Genomic DNA, 21,573 nt, shown 5'->3' on the forward strand with positions numbered 1-21,573 from the left:
TCCTAAGGCAGCAACTGGGGGCGACGAAAGGAGCTTACTCAAGAAAAACAAGAATAATATGGGGCTGTGGGTGTGGCTCAGTGGCAGAGCAAGTGCTTGTCATGCGCAAGGCCCTGGGCTCCATCTCTAAGAACTAAAAAATTCAAAAGTAAATGAACACACACAGCAGATGACAGGGGAGACTGGCATTATTGGGTATGTGAAGGGAAACAACTGCTAACTTATTGATTTCTAGGTATGATATCATTTATGTCTTTTTTTAAAGACTGTTACAGACACCAAATTGTGTACAGATTACAAGATATGATGATGTCTAGGACCTGCGCCCAAACAATCCTGGGGGTAGCGGTGAGAAAACCTTGCACACAGCTCAGTAACTGCTGACGTTGGATGCAGATGGAGTTGCTCAACGCTTAGCCATTGTAACTCTATATATTTAAAATTTTCTACATTAAAAAATATTAAGTATATATGCTTGGCTCTGCCCCCAGCCTGCCTTACAGCTCAGCTCTGAATTTTAATTCAGTGCCATCTGTGTCCTATTGGCCTGCCTCCATCCTGCTGCTGAATGGAAGGCAGGGCTCAGGGCAAGCCCCTCTACCAACAGGGGTCTTCCAAGGCCACCAGGCAAGTACCTCACTTTCTGCTGTACCACAGGATTTACACAGCACATGGTTTTAGCCTCATAAACACTGAGACTGACTCACTGTTCTAGCCATCCATCAGGAGAGGACACTGAGACTTATTGCCATTTGAGCATGTGTTGAAGCCACATGGAATCAATAAAGGCAAACACGCTAATACACGCATCAAAAGCCTCTCACAGGCCCTGCCAGGTCTTTGAACAAAGTTCTCCTAATACTGGGTTCCCGGGTTCCCTGGCCCAGGCCCACAGCAAATGAAGGGGGCTATTCTCACTGCAGCAGGAGAAAAGTGTCGGCAGTTCATTAAGAAAGCAAGGGAAGGAACAGAAAAAGAAGTCCAAGAAACAAATGCCACCAAACCTGAAATCCCAGGAGGTAGTATGACCCAGTCACGTAAGCATGTAAACAGAAGGAGGGGCAGTGAGGCACTCCCACAATAATGAGACATCTGGAGACATCTGTACGTCCCTCAGTGTAACAGCATCAAAGAACATGAAAAGTCAAATAGATTATGGCTATCTACACTGCAGGGTACACCACCTGGACACCAGAGAGAACAAGGCAAAGCTACATGTGCAGGCTCAGGAAGGTTCAGAGACAGTAAGTTTAAAAATGCAGCATGCATTGGCTGGGGATGTGGCTCAAGCGGTAGCGCGCTCGCCTGGCATGCGTGCAGCCCGGGTTCGATCCTCAGCACCACATACCAACAAAGATGTTGTGTCCGCCAAAAACTGAAAAATAAATATTGAAATTCTCTCTCTCTCTTTTAAAAAAAAATGCAGCATGCATACAGAGACACATACACACACACACACACACACACACACACACTTGGAAGCACACACAACTGACTGCTTATCAGGATTATTTCAAGGCAGTAAGCTGGAGAAAAGACTGCCATTCCTCACAACCTCCGAATTGTGAACTCCACCATGGAGCACGCTGTTCTGCTGCCACTTGACAGAACTGATGCTTACAGCAAACAGACAAAGAAGGCAGACCTGAGCCACAGGGGCTCCTCCATGGATGTGTGACCTGAGCAGGTTATTCCTTCTGCTTGTGCCTCAGTTTCCCTGCCTGCAAAGTGGAAATAAGGGAACCCACTTCACATACAGGTGCTCAAAATGCTGCGTATTGGCACATACTCCATGGAGAGAGTCCCCCGGGGTGCCAGAAGAGAATGAGCTGCAAAACAGTGAGCAAAAAGTCCACTGCAAGACATGCAAAAGAGTCTAGAACTGGACAGTCCACTGCTGACCTCCTGAGAAAGCAAGCAAACTGAGCAGAGCTGGGAGGGAGTTCGGCTGTGTCTGTTGTACCCTGGATGCGCTCCCAGGCCCAGAAGCAATCAGACACAAGAAGGCAGCAGGGCAACCATGTCATGGCAGAGCACATTTCTGGGAACAGCCAAGCATGCTTAGGCTTGGGGTGGGCTTCAAAATCTGGAGCCCCAACTCATGGTTTCTCCCAGGCTAACTCCAAAGAGGGAAGGAAGAAGCCTGCAATTTACGCGCATGCGTAGAAGGGCAACGTGAGAAAGAAACTTGAGCTGGCACCCAGGGATAGGGGGAGAGGGCCCAGGAGGAGCCCTGGGAAGCCAGCAGCAGCAATGCAGCTAGACTGAGAGCAGCCTGCAGCCCTGAACCTCAGTGTCCCTCTCTATAAGAGGCCACCCCACCTGTGCCACAGGATGGCCATAAGACAGGAGATACGGGCCACAAACACATGGTGGGGAGTCAGCCCCCCTGCCCACAGCTCCTCCCAGGGTGCTCTGGCTTGGTGCTCATGTGCCCCACCCTACTCCCAGGCTGCTTTCAGGCAGAGTCCAACTCAAGGCCTTGTCCGTGAAGGGCTGCTGCTTGGCATGCCTGCTCGTAGCACCTAAGCCCCCTGTGGGCAGCTGCAGCTCAAGGGCCTGCGCCTTGCACTTCCTGTTTTCTGCATGAAGCTGGTGAAGGCTGCCTTCAGGCATGTGCCCAGGTGAATTTCCCACTCCATGTGGTACCCTAGCTTTCTTAAGAGAACCAGGAGGGCATACTGGTGGGGGCAAGCCATGTGCCTGGGAGGGGACCACCACACACAGGGCACACTGCCGGCCCTGCTGTGTCTCCTCTTGTGCACTGCAAGGGCGCCTTGGCCCTTTCAAGGGGTTTTTCTCCCCCACTCCAGACCCTGCCCTCCTGGAAGTACAGATGCATCCTGGATCCCACCCGGGGGAAGGGAATGATGCAACATGGAAAGACAATCGAGTAGGTCGACCTGCATTCATGTGGCTTGTCACAACTCAGCAGCCCCCTGACCTTTCTCTGTGTCTGCCACACAATACCCCTTCTGTTCTGGCTCCCTCAGCAACCCAAAGGCAAGGCCTTCCCGCTCAGCAGCATCAACCAGTCAATTGTCCCTGGCAGAGAACTCTGTGGGCTCAAGGAGGGGCTGCCCACCTCCTGAACTCTGCAGAGTCCCCAGGAGCCTAGAAGCCTGGGAGCCTGGGAGCCTGGGAAGGGAGCACAGGAGTAGGCGGCTTCCATGCTGCTGATCTAGGGTGACGGTGGAGGGTACGCCGAATGAGGAGAACCTGGGTCCCCACTGATGTCACTCTGGACAAGCTCTCTCCAAGGTTCCATTTACATCAAGGGCAAGAACAAAAGTCTAACAAGCCCTGGCCTGAGAACAGTTTTGCATCCATGAGTCTTTGCCATTCCAAAAAGGGTGGAGAGAGGTGCAGAGCATCTGGTGGCCCTACCATACCGCCAAGGGTGCAGAGCATCTGGTGGTCACCTACCATACCGCCAAGGCAGCTGCCCACAGCTTCCCAGTGCAAGTCAGCTAGGACACGTGGAGAAGAGGCCTCCCGGGGTGCTAGGGCTCTGAAGCAATACAACTTAACTCACTTTAAAAAGCCTTTCTGCATGAAGCCATGCACACCTCCTCATCAATTATGCCAAATGCCCTTCCTGTGCTTCAGAGAACTGTGTTTGAGGAAGGCCACAGAGAGTTCATGACAGTCATGGCTCACTATCCACTAATGGCTGGCTTTGTGAGAGGAGGGGGTAGAAAAGAGAATATTTAATGTTAGCTGCGATGACCCAAATGAAATTCCTTTACATTTCAATGTTTTCAATGTTGGACTGTCCCTTAAAGTCACTGTGTATGCGTACCATGTCTCTCTTCCTCCCAAATGTGCCCCCAAATCACAGGGATAGCTGGCAGTGAAGGGAGACTCAGACTGTGGGAAGGAACCCAGCATCAGAAGCAGGGCAAGGCTGTGCCCACAGGGCTGCGTGGCCCTTGACAGGTGCTATGGGAGTGGCAGCACCCAGGCCAGAGCTCACTTAAGGAACAGCCAAATGGGCACTTGGGAGGGGGCTGTGCCCTGCATCAGCTGAGAAAGGACAGTCAGTGTCTCTGAACTGGAACAACCTCTTTCCCACCTGCAACTAACTATCTCACCTCTTAGCTTTGTCAAAGATTCCAAGCTGGAATAAGAAGTTAAGTGGCAACCAACTCTCATTTGAAAAAGAAAGCAACAGATTTAAGAGGATTCCCTAGGGATATTCAGTCACAAAAAAAATGCACTGAAGTCCAATGGCTGGTCTTAGCTAACAACTCAAAACACAAGACCCAGCTGTGCTGAAAGTGCACCTGCTGTGACACAAGCAGGTGAAGGGTGGGGTCATGGAGTGACACAACCCAGAGGCCTCAGGAGCTGCCCCAACCAAAGTAATGAAGGAAGGAGAGGGCACTGGGTAGGCCTCAGGCTTGGGGCAGGCAGCAACAACTGGCTCCTTCCCACACATGCCCCTAGAACCAAGCTACATTCCTGGGAACCTCCAGGTCAGCCCTGGAGATCCCTTCCTGTGGACACTTCAGCACCCACCTTCTCTGGGCCTGACCCAGCTCTCTAACCAAACCAGGACACAGGCAAGTACTTCCTATTTGGCAGCCACTGACTTCCTTCTGGGAAAGACTAAGCCAGCTCTGCTCTATAATGACTGATGCTACAGACTGAGAGATGATGGGAACCTCATGGGATTCTGAAGCCACTGCCACTAGATCTTATGCAAAGAGGCAGATGAATCCAGAGGATTCAGAAGACTCAGTCATTTATTGAGGGTCTAGAAGCAAGTATCATCTTGTCACCCCTAGCACAACATACTCCAGGGGTCCTCAGTGTGCACAGCCCTGCCCAGCTCTCCAGCTGTCCACCTCCCTCTGCACCCACACATTTGCATCCCAATCATCCTGGCTTTGCCCTTCATAATAGCTGCTCCTTTGCCCAAAAAGTTTCCTGTCCTCACTGACTCTGTGTCACCTGCAGGCCTCTGCATCAATCTCACCTCCTACAGGAAATTATCCCCTTTCTACCCAGGTCCCCCAGTGCTCGAACACCCTAAACTTTGGCCTCATGGAGCTGAGGATACATTCTGATGTTGTTGCTTCCATGAATATGTGGTTCTCCCTTGCCCTTTCAAGCTGTGAACACCAAAAGAAATGGGGCCACAACCCCTCTGGATATCAGGCCCCAGACTTAGTAAACATTTGTTGTGTAAATAAATCAATAAAACTCCAGCAAGTAAAGAAGAAAAGCAATCCCTCCTCTTCCTCCTCACTGTAAATTGAGAATTTTTTAAGCCCTCAATTGCAAAGAATACACAATCACTGCAGCTCTTGGAGCTCCGAGGGTGGTTCCCTCAGCCTCCAGGCACAGCAGCTCTGCATGGACTACCAGGACGGGCTAGAAGAAACCAGTTGGGTCTGGCACAGGATTTTTAGATACACTACCAGAACACAACCCATGAAAGAAAAAATAACCATAAGTTGACTATCAAAATATAAAACCTGCTCAGCAAGACATAAGAGAATGAAGAGAAGAGCCACAGACTTGGAAAAAATATTTGTAAATTATATACCACATCAAGAACCTGTACCCAGAGTATATAAACAACTCTTGAAACTCAACAATAAGAAAACTAAGTCAATTTTAAGAGAGAAGAAAAAAGGCAAAATTCTGAACAGATATTGCACTGAAGAAAATATCTGAATAGCAAATAAGTCCATAAAAGACACTCAGTGTCCTCAGCCATGGGGGAGAGGCGACTCAGTTAAGGTGCCCAATTCAGGTCCACAGCACCTGGGCAGCCGCAATCAAAGACACAGTGAGTGTCCATGAGGTGCACAGCCTGGGCCTCTGATGCCACTGAATGGAAACGGGAGTGGCTACTGTGGATGCCTGGCAGTTAGACAGCTCAACAAAGCCATCAACAGACCTAGGAATCCCACTGGATTAGAGTGGCAATGGGCTGACGAAGCACAACTCTGAATACACTCCACGCAGAACTGTGCATGTGAGATGGAGGAACTGTGTGTCATGGGGACTGTGTCCCAGGAGAGCTGTTTAGAGACCACTATATACCCACTAGAAAGGACAGATGGGAGGGGGAGGAAGGAGAGGGAGGGAAGGGGAAAATGGCAAAATGGCTGGACAACACCTTGACATGTGACCCAGCAATCCCCATTCCTGGGTATTTACTCAAACTGAAAACTTATATTGACACCAAAGTTGGTATGCAAGTCTTCATGGCAACTTTATTGATGATTACTCAAATCTGGAAACAACCCGACACCCCTCCCAGGTGAAGGGACAAACTGCAACCCATACTACAACAGAATGCTACTCTGCAAAAGAGAAACAAACTATTCATTCCTGCCACAATTCTGAGGAACTGCAAGTACATTTTGCTAAATGACAGAAACCAGACACAAAGGGCTACATGTTGTCTGATTCTATTTATATGGCAATCGGAAAAGGCAAGCCACAGGGATGAAAAGAGATGTGGGGCTGGGGGTTGGCTTCAAAGGGACAGTGTGTGGTAGTCTAGGGGCAGAACTGTTTTGCATGGAACTGTCATAGCCGGGCATCGCTCTATATGTCAAAACCCAAAGTGGATTCCACTGAACACAAACTGAAAAAAATAATAGTGATAATAACCAGAGCGGGGTGGGAGGGAACCCGAGACGGAATGCAGACTCAATGATGAATGCATAGCTGCTACAAATGGATGACAAAACACACTGAGGAAGATTCAGGAAAGAGGTAAAACCTCTGACTAGGCTCTGGGAGGTGAAGACAGAACTGCACACAAACACTGTGTTCTGCTTGGTGTCTCTCACAGGTGGCCAGCTAGCAATTTTGAAGCTGTATTCCAGGTTCAGCAGCGGTAAAGAAGTAAATACAGAGCAAATAATGAACCGGTTCCTTCCTTTAGAAACAGCAGTGACCAAGAAGCCACCAGGAAGGGGCAATGAATTCCACAGAGCCGGAGTGCAGCTGGAAACATTGGTATGACCAGGCAGAGTTAAAGAAATAAACATGTATGTCAAGGGGAATTTGTTTATATACAATGCCTTTCCCAGCTGTCCTGCAAGAGGCCCAAACACAGTGACATTCCAGTAGCAATGAGCACACTTAGCTCCCAGATTTTGGCTTTTAAATTCCATTCTCCAATTAAAGGAACTAGGACTTCTCGAAGCCATGACTAGCTCTAAAGCTGGGGTCAGGAAACCCTAGGGGACCCAAATGTACAGAAGCACCCAGAAAACCACAGCAACATGATAAAAAGGCACAGAGCACACATGGACAAAGCTCCCACTGGCCAAGAGGAGAGCATTTAGGATAACTCAATAAACAAGAGGACTGGATTATAAGCCACAGAAAAAGCAACTATCCAGTTAGAAATTGAGAAGACTGAAAACCCTGAAATTAAACAACCACTGAGTTAAATAAGAATCACTAGAAAAATTATAAAAATTTGCCTCTTTTGGGTTTTTGCCTTGTTTTTTGTGGAGCCAGGAACTGAACCTAGAGCCTTGCCCGTGCTAGGCAAGTGCTCTACCAGTGAGCTACAACCAGTGAGCCACAACCAGCCCCAGAAAATACTTTGGGATAAAGAAAACAAAACAATGCACCAAAGCTTACAGAACTCAATACAAGCATTGCTCAGAGGAAGTTCAAAGGTGTGAATGCCTACGTTAAAAAACAATCAGCCACTAACTGTCTACCTTAAGGAACTAGAAAAAGAAGTAAACCCCAAACTAAGCCCAAAGCCAGAAGAGCAGACAATAGAGATAAATAAAACAGAGAACAAGAAACAACAGAGTGAATCAAATTATTTGGTTCTTCAGAGAGATCAACTAAATGGACAAACTTTTAGCTAAACTAAGAAAAAAGCAAGAATACACAAATAACCAAAATCAGAAATAAAATTAAGAACTACCAAGCTGACAGAAAGTGAAAGAATCTAAGAGGACACTCCAAACAATCATACCGCAACAAATGTGAAAATCTAGAGAAAATGGACATATTCCTACAAATGAATTAACAAAATTGAATCAAGAAGCAGCAGAAATTCCCAACAGATCTATAACAAGATAATGAATCAGTTATCAAAAACTTCCCTGAAAGTCCAAAACCAGATGGCTTCCCTGTGGACTCCACCAAATATTCAAAGAAGAAAGAGGCCTGCGTTGGAGCTCAGCTCCATCCCCAGCTCCAAATAAAAAATAAAAACAAAATGAATAATGACCATCAACGTACTCAACTCTACCAAAAGGAGAAGAGGAGGGAACCCTGCCTAACACATTCTATGAGGTCAGTATGAGGTCAGTATGAGCTCAGCATTACTACCCTGATACCAAAGCACAAAGATGCCACAGGAGAACCACAGACCAATATTCCTTATGAAGAGACACAAAAAATCCTCAAGGAAACACCAGCAAACCAACCTAATAGCACATGAAAAAGACAGTGCATCAAACAAAAAGGGACTGTCCCAGGAATGCAAGGACGGTTCAACATAAAAATCAATCGACATAATACAGCACATTACTAGCATGAAAGAAAATACCTACAATTTTCTCAATAGAAGCAGAAAAGGCATTTGAAAGGATTTAACACCTGTTCATGATTTTTTTAAATTTATTTTTTAATTATAGATGGACACAATGCCTTTATATATTTTTACATGATGCTGAGGATCAAACCCAGTGCCTCACACATGCAAGACCAGCGCTCTACCACTGAGCCACAACCCCAGCCCCACCTGTTCATGATTAAAAAAAAAAAAGTACACAAGGAATATGTCTCATAAAAGAAATGTGTTTGGTCTCTGCCCCCAGTCCTGGCACAGAGCTCCCAAAACCCTTGTAACTTCCTGGGTGATGGGTATAGGAGGGGCAGAAGCAGGTTTGTTGTGGGGAAACCCATACGTTTGGTGTCAGAAATGTGAGTAGAGAAAGAAAGTGTTGCTGTTGTTTTTCTCTCCTCTTAGAAGGTACTTCCTTAATCCAATAAAGGGCATTTATGGAAAACCCCACACATGAAATCACAGTTAACTGTAAGACTAGAGACTCTCACCTAAGGTCAGAAGCCCACCAGGAAGTTTCTCTTACCAGAGCCACTCCACACTGCTGGAAGCCCTGACTAGCACAATCAAACAGAAACAGAAACAAAAGGCAACCACACTGAAAAGCAAGAGGTCAAACTAGCTCCACTCACAGAGGCATGACTCCATCACAAAAAGTCCTAAAAAGACAAAGACTACTAAAGGTAACAAACAAATTCAATGAAGATGCAGGGTGAAAGGCCAACATGCAAAAAATCAGTGGTGTTTTTATCCACCAGCAACGAGTGAACAAAAAACAAATCAGGACAATTCCATTTACATAGCATTCTAAAGAAAAAAATACCTAGGAATAAATTTAACCAAGAAGGTAAAAGACTCTCCAAAACACAAAACCTTGCCAAAAGAAACTAAAGGCCTAATTAAATGAATGACATACAATATTCACAGAACTGGAAGACTTTATTGCTAAGATGGTAACAATCTCCAGAGTCAATGCAATCCCTATCAAAATTCCAATGGAATTATTTGCAAAAATGGGAAAGCCAAATCTCAAATAGTCATACGGAAAGATGCTATGGAATGAATGTAGTTTGTCCCCCACCCAAAGCTCAAGCTGAAACTTGACTTCCATCGTGATATTGTTGGACATGGAACATTTAGGAGGTGACCTGGTCATCAGCAAGGAGTAAAGCTTTTCTCATGGACCAAGTTAATGCTGGCTCTTGTGGGACTGAATTAGTTACTACAAAAGCAAACTTTTATAAAATGAGGTCACCCTGCCTGTTCTGTCTCTTCCACACATACCCTAGTATCCTTCTGACTTCTGCCACATTGTGAAGCAGCAAGACGCCCTCATCATATGCAGCTGCCCCTTCTTGGATTTCCCAGACTCCCAAACCAGAAGCCAAAATAAACCTCTTTTCGTTATAAATGTCCCAGTCCCAGGCATTCTACTAGAGTACAGAAAATAGAGTAGGACAAACAGCAAAGAGCCCAGAATAAACAAAATCATACTGAAGCAGGAGAGGAAAATCTGACAGAGTTAGGAAAAAACTCATACTTTTTCCAATTTTGAAACTTCCTAGAAAACAACAGTAATCAAAACAGTATGGTTCTAGTATAATGACAGCCATATAAACCAATACTATGGAATTAATTAATTTGGGTTTTAAACCCAAATTCTATGGCCACTTTATTTTCAACAAGGATGCTAAGATCACTCAATGGAAAAAGAATAATCTCTTCAATAAATGGTGTGGGTCATCTGGAAAAAACTGCATAAAAGAATGAAGCTGGACCCTACCTCACTCCACACACACACACAAGTTAACTTAGGGAAGACCAACTACATTAAGATAAAAACTAAAACTACACTGGAGGCTGGAATGTAGCTCAGTGGTAGAGCATGTGATTAGCGTGTCCAAGGCCCTGGTGTGCTCCCCAGCTCCAAACAACAAAGCAAACACCATAAAACTAGTATAAGTGAACATGAGGAGTGATTCTTGATGACCTCAGAGTTGGTATTGGAGGCACAGGTTTGACACTAAAAGTGCAAGCAACAATAATGACAAAATAGATAACGGTACTTCATAAAAACTTAATTTGGTACTTAAAACAACCTTATCAAGAATGTGAAGACAACCTACAGAAGGAGGGGAAATATTTGCCAATCACAAAGAAGTTCTACAATGCAATAAGAAAAGAACAATTTGAAAATGGGCAGATGTACACAGATATTTCCCCAAAGAAGATATACAAATAACCAAGGAGCACATGAAAAGATGTTGAACGTAACAGCCACTAGGATGGCTATCATGTGAAACAGAAAACAAGCACTGCTAAGGACAGGGGAGAAAGGAAGCGTCATACACTGCTGGTGGAAATGTAAGATGTACAGTCACTGTGGAAGACTTTGGCAGTTCCTCAAAACTTTAAACAGAATTACCACATGACCCAGAAGTTCCACTCCCAAAAGACTGGAGAACTGGTCCTCAGACACGTGCATCTACACACTTGTCAGAGCAGCTAGCTGTATTCACAGCAGCTCAGAAACGGCCAAGTGTCTATCTATAGTTGAAGGGGTAAACAAGTTGTAGGATAGTCAGTTCACATTATTCATAGACTCCATACTTGTTAAGTCACCTACTCACTAAAGTTTATTTGTAAACCCAAAATACTCAAGGCTTTCATAGTTATTTGTAAATATATGCAGAACAGTAAAAACTCCAAACTGCCCAATGGACTCATTCCCAAGGGACATGGGACGAGGTGGTGCTGTCCACTTGCTGCAGCTCGCCCTGTGAACACTGTGCCACATTCTCCACATTTTTGTACTCCTCCACCCCACTTTGGCTGTTTAAAAGGAGCTCTAAGCATACTGCTACAGCACTGTCCAGTGTTCCTGAGGCAAGAAGAGAAAACATTTGTGTTCAATGATGAGCTTCACTCAGGCAGGACTTACAATGCTGATGGCCATGAGTTTAGCATCAATGAATCAACAATATAAAATAGGGTGTCTTTAAAACAGAAACAAAGTTATGTATTCATCAGTGGATAGAAGGTTGTGACTAGAAGAACTTATACACGAAACGGGGCAGTATTTGCCAACTCAGTGTTTGTTCTCAAATAATGAGAATTGGCTATGGTGCACTCAGCCAGGAAAACCATGGTGTACAGGTTGAGCATTCCTAACTTGAAAGTGAAAACACTTTGAATTTTGGATTTTCATATTATAGATGCTCTATGGGTAAAGTCTATACAAATAACACACAATACCCAAAACTCCAAAATCTGAAAAACTTGTAGTCCTCAACCTGTCCTGGTATAGGCCACAACCTGGATAAGCCTCAAAAGCAGGCTGCGTGAAAGGAGTCACCAGGTGCAAAAGGTCCCATGTTACATGATTCCACTTACCTGAAATGTCCACACCCCACGAATCCATAGACCAGAAAGCAGATTAGCAGTTGCCAGGAGAGGAAAAGGGGAAATGGAGGGTGAAAGTTCCTGAGTACCCTCCTCAAGTGATGAAAAACTTTTGAAACTAGAGGAGAGGTGGTAAATGCCCTTAAACTGAATGCGTTAAAATGGTTAGAATGCACTTCATGCAAACGTCACCTCAATTTTGAAGAATTCTTTAGGACACACATGCATGACTTGTGCTATCAGATGAAGGCCTCCTTGAGAGAAAGGGAACTCTTTACAAATAAGTTGCTCCTACCAATTGGTTACAAAAAAAAAAAAAAAAAAAAATGCAGCCCCCTTTAAAACCTAGTGTTCAACACCATGTAAAGCATAATTCCTTTACTTTACAGACTAAGCCATATTCAAAGGCAAATACACAAGCAAAAAGCTCACCGTGCACCATACAAGCTGATGTCTGAGAAAGAACCTTTTCTGCTCTGGTTATAGACCCCTCCAGAGAAGTCAAATAGCATCTTTTGGTCCCTAGGACCTCCACCTCCTCAGGCCTTCAAAAGCCCCCAGGCTCTTCTCCCCTGGCACTCTGCTGCCTGGCCATCCACAATAACACCGGCTAGTGCATGTGGAATGGCCACTGGGCTAAGGCTTCACCTGCTGCCCCACCTGAGTCTTCCAAGTTGATACAGGCAGGATCTCCATCTTACAGAAAGAGAAACTGAGGTTTAGAGAGGTCCCCTGCCCCAGTGGTGACAGAAACACTTCCTGGAAGTTGAACCCTTGTGTACCTGCCTCCAACCTACACCATTAGCTGGTCTCCCCACCCAGGGTGGCCACACAACCATCCCCATGCTAAACTTGGTCACCTTCCCCTTGATTTCTGACCTTACATTCAACTTATCCTTTTGGGTATTTTAATAGTTCACCAAATATACAATTACTATATTACTCTTTCATTCTCATTTAGATTACATTTAATTTTCACACACATCTAACTTGTATTATCTGTTGAGTGTTTACAATAAACATCATAAAATACTCAAAGACACAATCTATGCCTCCTGAAACAATCTGTGAATCCCCAGTGTAATTCACTGTGTGGGAACACACAGAACACCGAGTTTTGAAGACATGGCACATATTTTGTAAGTGAATAAATGACTGTAAGACTTCCATTTCATTACATCTGTATGCTACTGTATGCATCCACATGCTCCCATTTAAGATAGCTAATACAGAGGTATGCCTCATGCAAGGTATCTGACACGTGCTGACACCCAAGTAAAAGATATCTAACGAGCTTTCAATAAAAGCTATTTGAGTATAATAGATTCGAGTGAAATATCATAATATTTCTGACTTGCTGCTGATGAATAACCAATAGATTACTACCAGATGCAAGCCTGGCTCCCTGAAGACAGAAAAATCAGCACACATCCATTCACCACAGCCTTGGTTCAAACAGCTCTCCAAACCTAGATAAGCTGTTTTTGCAATCAACTGATAGTTTTTCACAACTGTCTGATCTTTACAAAACTTGAGAAGCAGGGACCCACATTTAGGTAATAAAGGCAATGTAATACAAAGAATAATACTGTCTCTGTCACCTAAGTTTAAGTAAAAACCCAAATTTATTGACAACAGTCATCCTAGGTCACCTCTGTCTCAGTTATTTAAGCAACAGGTATGTGTCTGCTCGTAGCTGACTCTGAGTCCAGTCCTGCCAACCCCTGTGGCCTTCACCAAGAGACTTATCCAAGAGCTCCCTCTTCCACAGCTTTGGGTGGGGGGTCCTCTCCTCCTCCCTCTTCCACGGCCTGGGTGGCTCCCTCCCTCGGGGGCTCATCTGGAGGCACTAGCTGGTGCACCACACACACACACACCACCACAGTGGAGATCAGGGTCTGCGTGCCTGCACTGTGGTGGGGTCACCTCCTGGACTCCCTTAGTCCAGGACCCTCTAAAAAGAACATAGAATTCCCAATGAGCAGGAAACAGAGCATGAGCAGGCAGTAAGCCCTTGTTCTGAGACCTTGCTGAAAGACACATGGCAATTCTCTGAAGAGGAGGCAGTGGACCCAGGCGCAGCCACCATAGCCTCTGCAGGAGTTGTTCAGACCAACATCTGGCATGGGAATGCAGCCTCTTCTCTTTCATTGAAACAGAAAAACTGGCCCTCCTCCAACGGGGTTCAAATGAAACCATATACTGAGATCTAAAAAATCCACTACACCTAAAACAGGAGAATTTTACTATATGTAAACTATACCTTGATAAACCAGATTTTTAAAAAACACCTTGACCTGAAGCCAACAGTTGCTGGGGATTGCTGGAGGCAACAGAACAGTAAGCAGCACACCTGCTCCTTCCAGATGGAAACTGGGATGTGGTACTGTGTTGGGGAAGCACCTCAGGGCCTTTCAAAGAACAAGGCAATGGGTGCTGCAGAAGAACATGGAGTCCTGTACCACCCATTCAAGCACATAAGACACACCTGAAATAAGGCCTGAGGATCTTAAAAGAGCAGTCAGGAATCCAGACAACCCCTTCAGAGAGGGCCCCTTGTCTTCTTGAATCCCCAGCACAGAGGAGGATAATGAGTCCAGTAGGGGCAGTCCTATGTCCATATGTCCAAAGGACTGCCCAGTCCCTTTCCCCATCAGGGGCAGAAAGTAAGGGGGATAGAACCACAGAGAACTCAGGACAAAAACAGCCCTGAAATCTGGAGATCAGACCCAGGCAAGCACTGCTCAGGTGTGGGCTACAGGATAAGGCAGGTGAGTGACCTGAGCTCCCTCAGGTTTCTGCTATGTGTGCATTGCTCCAACGCTGGGGGACCTGGCTGCCAGTTGGCCTGAGATTCCCCACACAGGGTGAGGATGGGAAGCAGGGTCTGAATGAACACTACTGCCAAGGACCTGCCCATCCTGCCTCCAAGCCCACTCCCAGTCTGCGGGAGGGAGGTCCTGGAAGTCCACATACAGCTGCTCCATGCTGCTCCATGGTATTCCCAGCCTTTAGGAGTGGCGATAGCACAGGCCACTCCCAAAGGCCGGGAATACAATTTTTCCTCTGTGGGTTGCCCACCCACCTGCAGACGCAAGGCTGAACAAGATGTCCATGAATGTGGGATGACAACTCAACTCCAAGGAAGCTCTGGAACATGGACCAAAACAAAGAAAAGAAAAGGGGCAGGAGTGGCCTCCTCCCAAGTACCAAGCATCGAGGTGCTGAAGTGCTCTCCCCCAGTGAGGTGGACTTCCTTCCACTGTCCCCACTACTGCATGTGCTGAAGAGCAGAGGACACCAGGCCAAGTCTTCTGGGGCCTCCATCCTCAGCAGATGGCAACCTCAGAAATGAGAACACCAAACTGACTATGTCCTGTGGCAAGCACGAACCTTGACCAGTTCCTGGTGGGCAGCCATATGAGAAGGAAAACAGCAGACTCCTGCCAGGAGTAGGGAGGTAAAGGAGACTGCAGCTTTCTGGGTCACAAGTGTGAAGCACTCCTCTCTGCTACAAAGGGCTCTGATTGGCTCATCAAGAATCTGGGGACGCTGGGCCCATGAGGCAACTAAGACCTGTCTACCTTCCTTCGGTTGGTACCACACAGATACCACATACGTTCTCCCTCCCACAGAGATCAGCAGCCCAGGCACAGCAACAGGCCTACAGTAAACTATAGAGGCCACACCAAGGGCCAAGAGGATTCCAGCAGGGGCCTCTGTGCTAGCACTGAGTGTCTTGCTCTAGAAGAGACGGCTTGGCCAGGGTTTTCCAGCCTAGCAGAGATGACATTCTCAGGACACAGGGTCCCCTGGGCCGTGAAAGGGCTCCAGGAATCAGCGTCCACCTTAGCAGCCCTAACTGGCTACATGTTCAGCCCTCGGTAGGGAGAGGAAGGTCAAGGTGCCAGGGACCATAAGTGTCAGAAACACAAAAGCCCACAGACTCATGGGACTCCAACTGCTTCTGACCTCAAAGGTACTCTTAGTCAAACCAGGGGAGTTTTGACCAGTCCCAGAGATTCTGTCCCCTGCCACACCCTGAAGAATGCCAAGATAAGAGCACTCAGCAGAAGGACTCCGGCCTTCAACTACCCCAAAAGTGGCTAATGGGGTTGCTCCTCCTCCACACATTCACTGAGGGGTCTTGAGAAGCTGGGTGCAGGTCTGCCAGGGGACTCGCCCCTGGGACCTAAGGAGTCTACCTGCAGACTGGCTCAGCTCTGCTGCCATGAGGTCTAGTCACCAGCTTCTGTGGTCTCCATCCCACAAATGTCACAGAACGAACCAGGTGTCTGTGAACAGCCTTTCAGATTTCAGGAGGCCTTGCACCTGAAACCTGGCTGAGTCACACCTGCCACTGGGCTCCAGTGGGGTGGCACACCTAAGTGTCACCTGAGAGCGCCCTAAGACCAGGTAGTCTGTAAAACAGTGTGATTCCTGACTCCTGCTTCCCAGTGGGTATAAACAAAGGAACTCTTTACAGCAAAGTGGGCGGTACCCAACAGCCAGAGACCTACTCCTTGAAAGACAGTCTAGTTGCAATTTGCCAGAATGGCCTGAGCCAGGAAATGCCACCACTGGCCCCTTGGTGGCACCTGTGAGCATCAAAAGCAGGCTGCAGGGCAGCCTCTTTTTTCAATTACAGAGCAAAAAAAAAGTTTAGAAACTACAGACTGGGAAAATAAAAGCCCTCATATTGCATAGCATAGCGTAGAGATGGTAGTCTATGGTTTATTACACACTGAAAAACAACTAGAAGAGCTTGAAGGTTCCCAACACACAGAAATAACATACAAGGAGAAGAAAATGCTAATTTTCCTATTTAATCACTATACATTGTAAACATGTCTCAAATTATAACATTGTACCCCACAAATAAAAGCACATTTATGTCAACTTAAAAATAATTTTAAAATATACTGGGGGAAAAAATCTCCTGGAATCCTCCCGTCCATATTACCCTTGCTGACATTGATGACACATGTAAGTCCTCTCTATACCTATTACACTTGTAACTTATTTCATTCATGAACAGTATTAAGAACTCCTTCCCCTGAGGGTCATCAAGGTCCTACTCAGAAGAGGCATATAACTACCCCACCTAGTCGCTGCTGTGACATCGAGACTACTTCCAGCTCTCTCTCACCACATATGGCCCAGTGAATGACCCTCCAGGACCCTCACAGAACCCGCCCATCAGGACATGTCATGCTTACTCAACTTCCAAGGAGGCCATCTGGGGCCCCAGGAAAACTGCAGAACTCCACACCAGCACATGCTCACTGGCAGTCCCTGCAATGCATATTATCTGCACAAGCTACTTCTGTCTCCTCCCTGTGAGCTGCCTGTGGTATCCTCTGCCTAGGGGTCTCTAATGGGATGCACATCCTGCTCATTGCTCTGGAAGATCCTACCTTGTTTTTGAAGTACACCTCGATGGGCATGATGAAGCCAGCGTACCCCGACTCCTCCACTTTGTAGGGGGGCTCCTTGCACACTAAAAAGAAAGGGAAAACCATCCATCAGCCTCCTGCTCTTCCAAAGGCCCAACAAGCAGCAGTAGCAGCTCCCCCACTCTGCTGTCCTCCCTCCTTCTGAAGGCAGCGTTTCAGGAGGGCGTGCTCCCCCAGGGAAGTCAGGAAAATTGCATGCCAAAAGGTGCCTGGGAAATAAAAGGGGGCAGAGCTGGACAGGAGAAAGGTGAATGGACCCCTGGAACATCCAGCAGACAGAGTAGGAAGGGGCACAAGACTCTGTCTTCTAGGCACTTCCTCCTGCCAGAGAAGGCTGCACAAGTTCAATTGACTCAGGTATGAAAGACCTGGAGCCTCAGCCTCCTCAGTGAGGAGCACCCGACAGTCCTGACCTCCTCATCACTGGCTACACCATGTGCACACACTCGCTCTGTGCCAGGGACAGGCACACAGGATATGCAGGAAGGATCTCAGAGGGTTCTGCTCCTGGGTTCTACATTAGCACCAAATGAGAACAGTCCAAGCCATTTGAACAGCCCGCCTAATTAACCCAAAATTTTTTTTTAAAAAAGGGAAGAAACAAACAGTAAAATATATATAAAATTATATATGCCTATAATTTCATTCAAAGTAAACCATTCATGTTTAAAATAAATAAAATCTTAAAAACATGGTAAATTTAAAAAATTTTTTAAAAACCCATCCATGTTTCCACATTTCTACAGACATTATGCAAATACCATGAATATACTATTCCCCTGCTTTTAACTAAAATCAGGACATAAAGATCAAATCCCTTATTCTCCATCCCTCCCTCTCCAGAGGCTACCATTCCTGGGAGAAAGGAAGAATCCTGCAATTGCTTGTGAGGTTTTTTAACCACTTCCCTGAGGTTGGAAAGATATGTGAAGTTTGCATACTGAATGATATATCTCAGTGAGTTTGGGGTAAGTCTATAAAGCCACCATCATTACCAAGGCCAGAGGCATTCCTTCACCTCCCAGAGCTTCCTCCTGCCCTTTGATTGTTTTTCTCTTCCTAAGAATATTTAATGAAGACCTACTCTCTGAGCAATGTTAAGCACACAATACAGTACCAACAACAATCAGATTCTACTAAAGATTGCTTTAGTTGACCACCACCACCCTATACCCTGTCCCTAGCCCTGGGCCACCACCCCAATCGGCTTCTCTGAGTTGGACTACTGTAGATGCCACATATAAGTGATATCACATAGTGTTTACCTTTCTCTGTTTGGCATACTTCATTTTAGAATATCAATTGTTAAAAAAAAAAAAAAAAAAACTTTTATGTGCACATATCTGCATAAGTAAGTTAATTCTTTAGTGGGCCCCAGAATTTGCTAGAAAACAGTGAAACATAATGAAACATGACATTTGAACCTTAATTAGCTGGGTGTGGTGGTGCACACCTACAATTTCAGGTACTAGAGAGACTGAGGCAGGAGGATCACAAGTTAAAGGCAATGTGAGCAACTGAGCAAGAACTTGTCTCAAAATAAATAAAAAGGGCTGAAAATAAAGCTCGGGGTAGAGCTCCCCTGGGTTCAATTCTCAATATAAGAGGGGGAAAAAAAGACTTTTCTTTCAAAAAAAGAGAAAAGGCTCTCAAATATCAACCTTGTATGTATATATAGAAACAAACTTGGCAAGCAGGGAGGGCAAGCCTGGAGTGACTAGGGACCCTTGAAGGTAGGGCTAAACAGCCAGCCTCGCATGGAACCCAGTCTGCAAACTGGGAGGGAAAGGCAAACTAGAGGAGCCTGTGGCTCCTGAAACCTGGAGCTGCAAAAACTGGCACAGGGGTCAGTGATACCAAGGCTCCTTCTTACCCACCTCCACTGTCCCCCTGATGCAGCCCCTGGTTCCCTCAGGGCCCAGCTCCACACCAATGCCATCACTCTCCAATCCCCTGGCTGCCGATGCTTCCCCTCCAGCTGCCTGCCCTGTCCCTACAATTGTCCTAACACTCACCTCCATGCAGTGACCTACTAAAGTCTATAGCAACCACCTCTGCCAGGCACTCTAGCCACTTCACTGACACCAGGCTCTGCAGGTAAACCACTGCTGCTACCAACTGCAGTAACTACACCTGGCTCACTCCTCCATTCCTCCAGTCCACTGCTCATGGTCTGACAGTGTCAGGGACTTAGAGGACAACAGAAGCCACAAGAATACCTCCGGCCCCTTGTTGTCACTTTCAAACTGGGTAAGGCAGGAGCAGTCCTGCCTGCTGGACAATCTGGATCAGTAGGGAGAATCTTCAGCCTGGGGAGAATTGTCCCAGATGGCTTACAACCAAATCTCCATTTCAGCCTGTCTCTTTTGGCTCCTTGGACAGGTTGCTGGAGATGTTGGACAGGGAACTCAGATATAGCTCACCCACACAGACTTCTGATGCATCCCTAAATCTGCACCTCTCCAGTGCCCCACAGTCAGGGACCCAGGTTGCCCAACATTCACCCAAGGATCTGAAGGAAACTGGCTCCTCTTCCAAGGCTCACCTGTCACCAACCGCTATCAAACAGGCCTTCAAACTTATAAACTGCCCAAGAATGCAGCCCCTAGCCCACATGCTACACCTCTCAACAAGAAATACTTCCTAGCACCTCACTAGCCGCCTAGCCCTAAGTTTACTTCTACACCATTCCTGTGTGGGCAGCCAGAAAGATCTATACTTTTTTTTTATTTTTTAGTTTGGAGGGGGCCACAGTGTCCCCCAAACTCTTGAGTTCAGCTCAAGCAATCCCCTGACTCAGTCTCCCAAGTGGCTGATGTGACAGACACATGCCATCTTGCCCACCTTAAAAACAAGATACATTCAAAGGGGCAAATTAAAAAATAGGAATGGGCTCTTAAGAAGATATTACAGGGGTTGTAGCTCAGTGGTAGAGCACTTGCCTAGCATGTGTGGGGCACTGGGTTCCATCCTCAGCACCATATAAAAGTAAATAAAGATACTGTGTCCATCTATAACTAAAAAAAAAAAAAAAAAAAAAAGACGATATTACTGTTTTTCAATTCAATTGGATGAATAGAAATTAAAGGAAAGAAGCAGAGCAAAAAGACATATTTTGTTAAAAAAGTGAGACATGAAGAAATGATTCAGCAGATTAAATGATCCCGCTGACAGCGGCTGCCATTTCTAAGCATCAACTATGCAGTGCTCACCTCAGCTCACTTACTGCTCACAATGATCTTACAAGAAGATGCAATTTTTCTCATTTTACAGATGAAAGATTTAAGCCCAGGGAAGTTAAATGATGAGCATCCAAAAAGAAGAAAAAAGAAGAAATACACAGATGGAAGGAAACTGTCCCAGGTGTAGATAACTTTCCAGAGCTAAAATAAAGACACCAAAATGTCATAATACACTGAACAACAGTAACAAAAATCCCAGAAACATGTCACATGAAACATCCTAAATGCTTCTGGAAAGAAAAACAGGACACAGCAGCAGTACCCAGACCCACAGCCTCAGACTCTTCAGAGGGATGAAGGACGCTTTCAGAGTTCTAAACCATATAATTCTAGTAATTCTCATCCAGCATGTGACACCCAACCCCACCATCACTCTGCTGTAAGAGGAGAAGGACTCAAAGAAGTCCCTTCCCACATAGCTTTCCTAGGGAACTTCTTAAGTAATGAGCCTCTTGGGACAGCACTTGAGAAACTGTACTAGTAAAAGGAGAAAATAACCAAAACAAAGAGGAACAAATCAAATCCCCCCAAGGAGCACAGTGAAGAAAAGGGCCAGCGTGAGAGCCAGAGAGAAGCCAATCTGATTAGAGGCGGAAGGCAAAGGGAAGCACACAGAATGCTCAGAGTAAAGAAAAAGACCAAAACAACACTCCACCAGACAAAGACAAGTGACACGGTCAAGACAGGAGAAAAGGAAGATGTGCTAAAGACACAAAACAAAAAGCAGCTGCAAACAGTTACTCAAAAAATCATAGCCCCAAGTTTAACCCAAAATGCTGAAAAGAACTGATTCTGACCTTGAGGGCTTTAGAGTTAGAACTTAGGGACACAGTGAGAGGGAAAGAAACCCTGACATCTCACCATGTGCTGCTTCATTTTTCAGAGACACTCTCCCATCAGGGAATGA

The 21,573-nt window shown here is 46.0% G+C and overlaps 1 protein-coding gene across 2 annotated transcripts in view; it reads right to left on the minus strand.

Moving 5' to 3' along the window:
* Positions 1-21,573, minus strand: part of MLLT1 (MLLT1 super elongation complex subunit) — a 59,894-nt gene that overhangs the window by 25,328 nt on the left and 12,993 nt on the right. For both annotated transcript variants that reach the window (XM_081287584.1, XM_081287583.1), the window contains exon 3: positions 17,386-17,468. In XM_081287584.1, coding sequence (XP_081143710.1) covers positions 17,386-17,468 — 83 coding nt within the window. The remainder of the gene's footprint in view (positions 1-17,385; positions 17,469-21,573) is intronic.

The sequence above is a fragment of the Spermophilus citellus genome (genome assembly GCF_964194105.1).
Source record: "Spermophilus citellus genome assembly, chromosome: 3".
Classification (NCBI taxonomy): domain Eukaryota; kingdom Metazoa; phylum Chordata; class Mammalia; order Rodentia; family Sciuridae; genus Spermophilus; species Spermophilus citellus.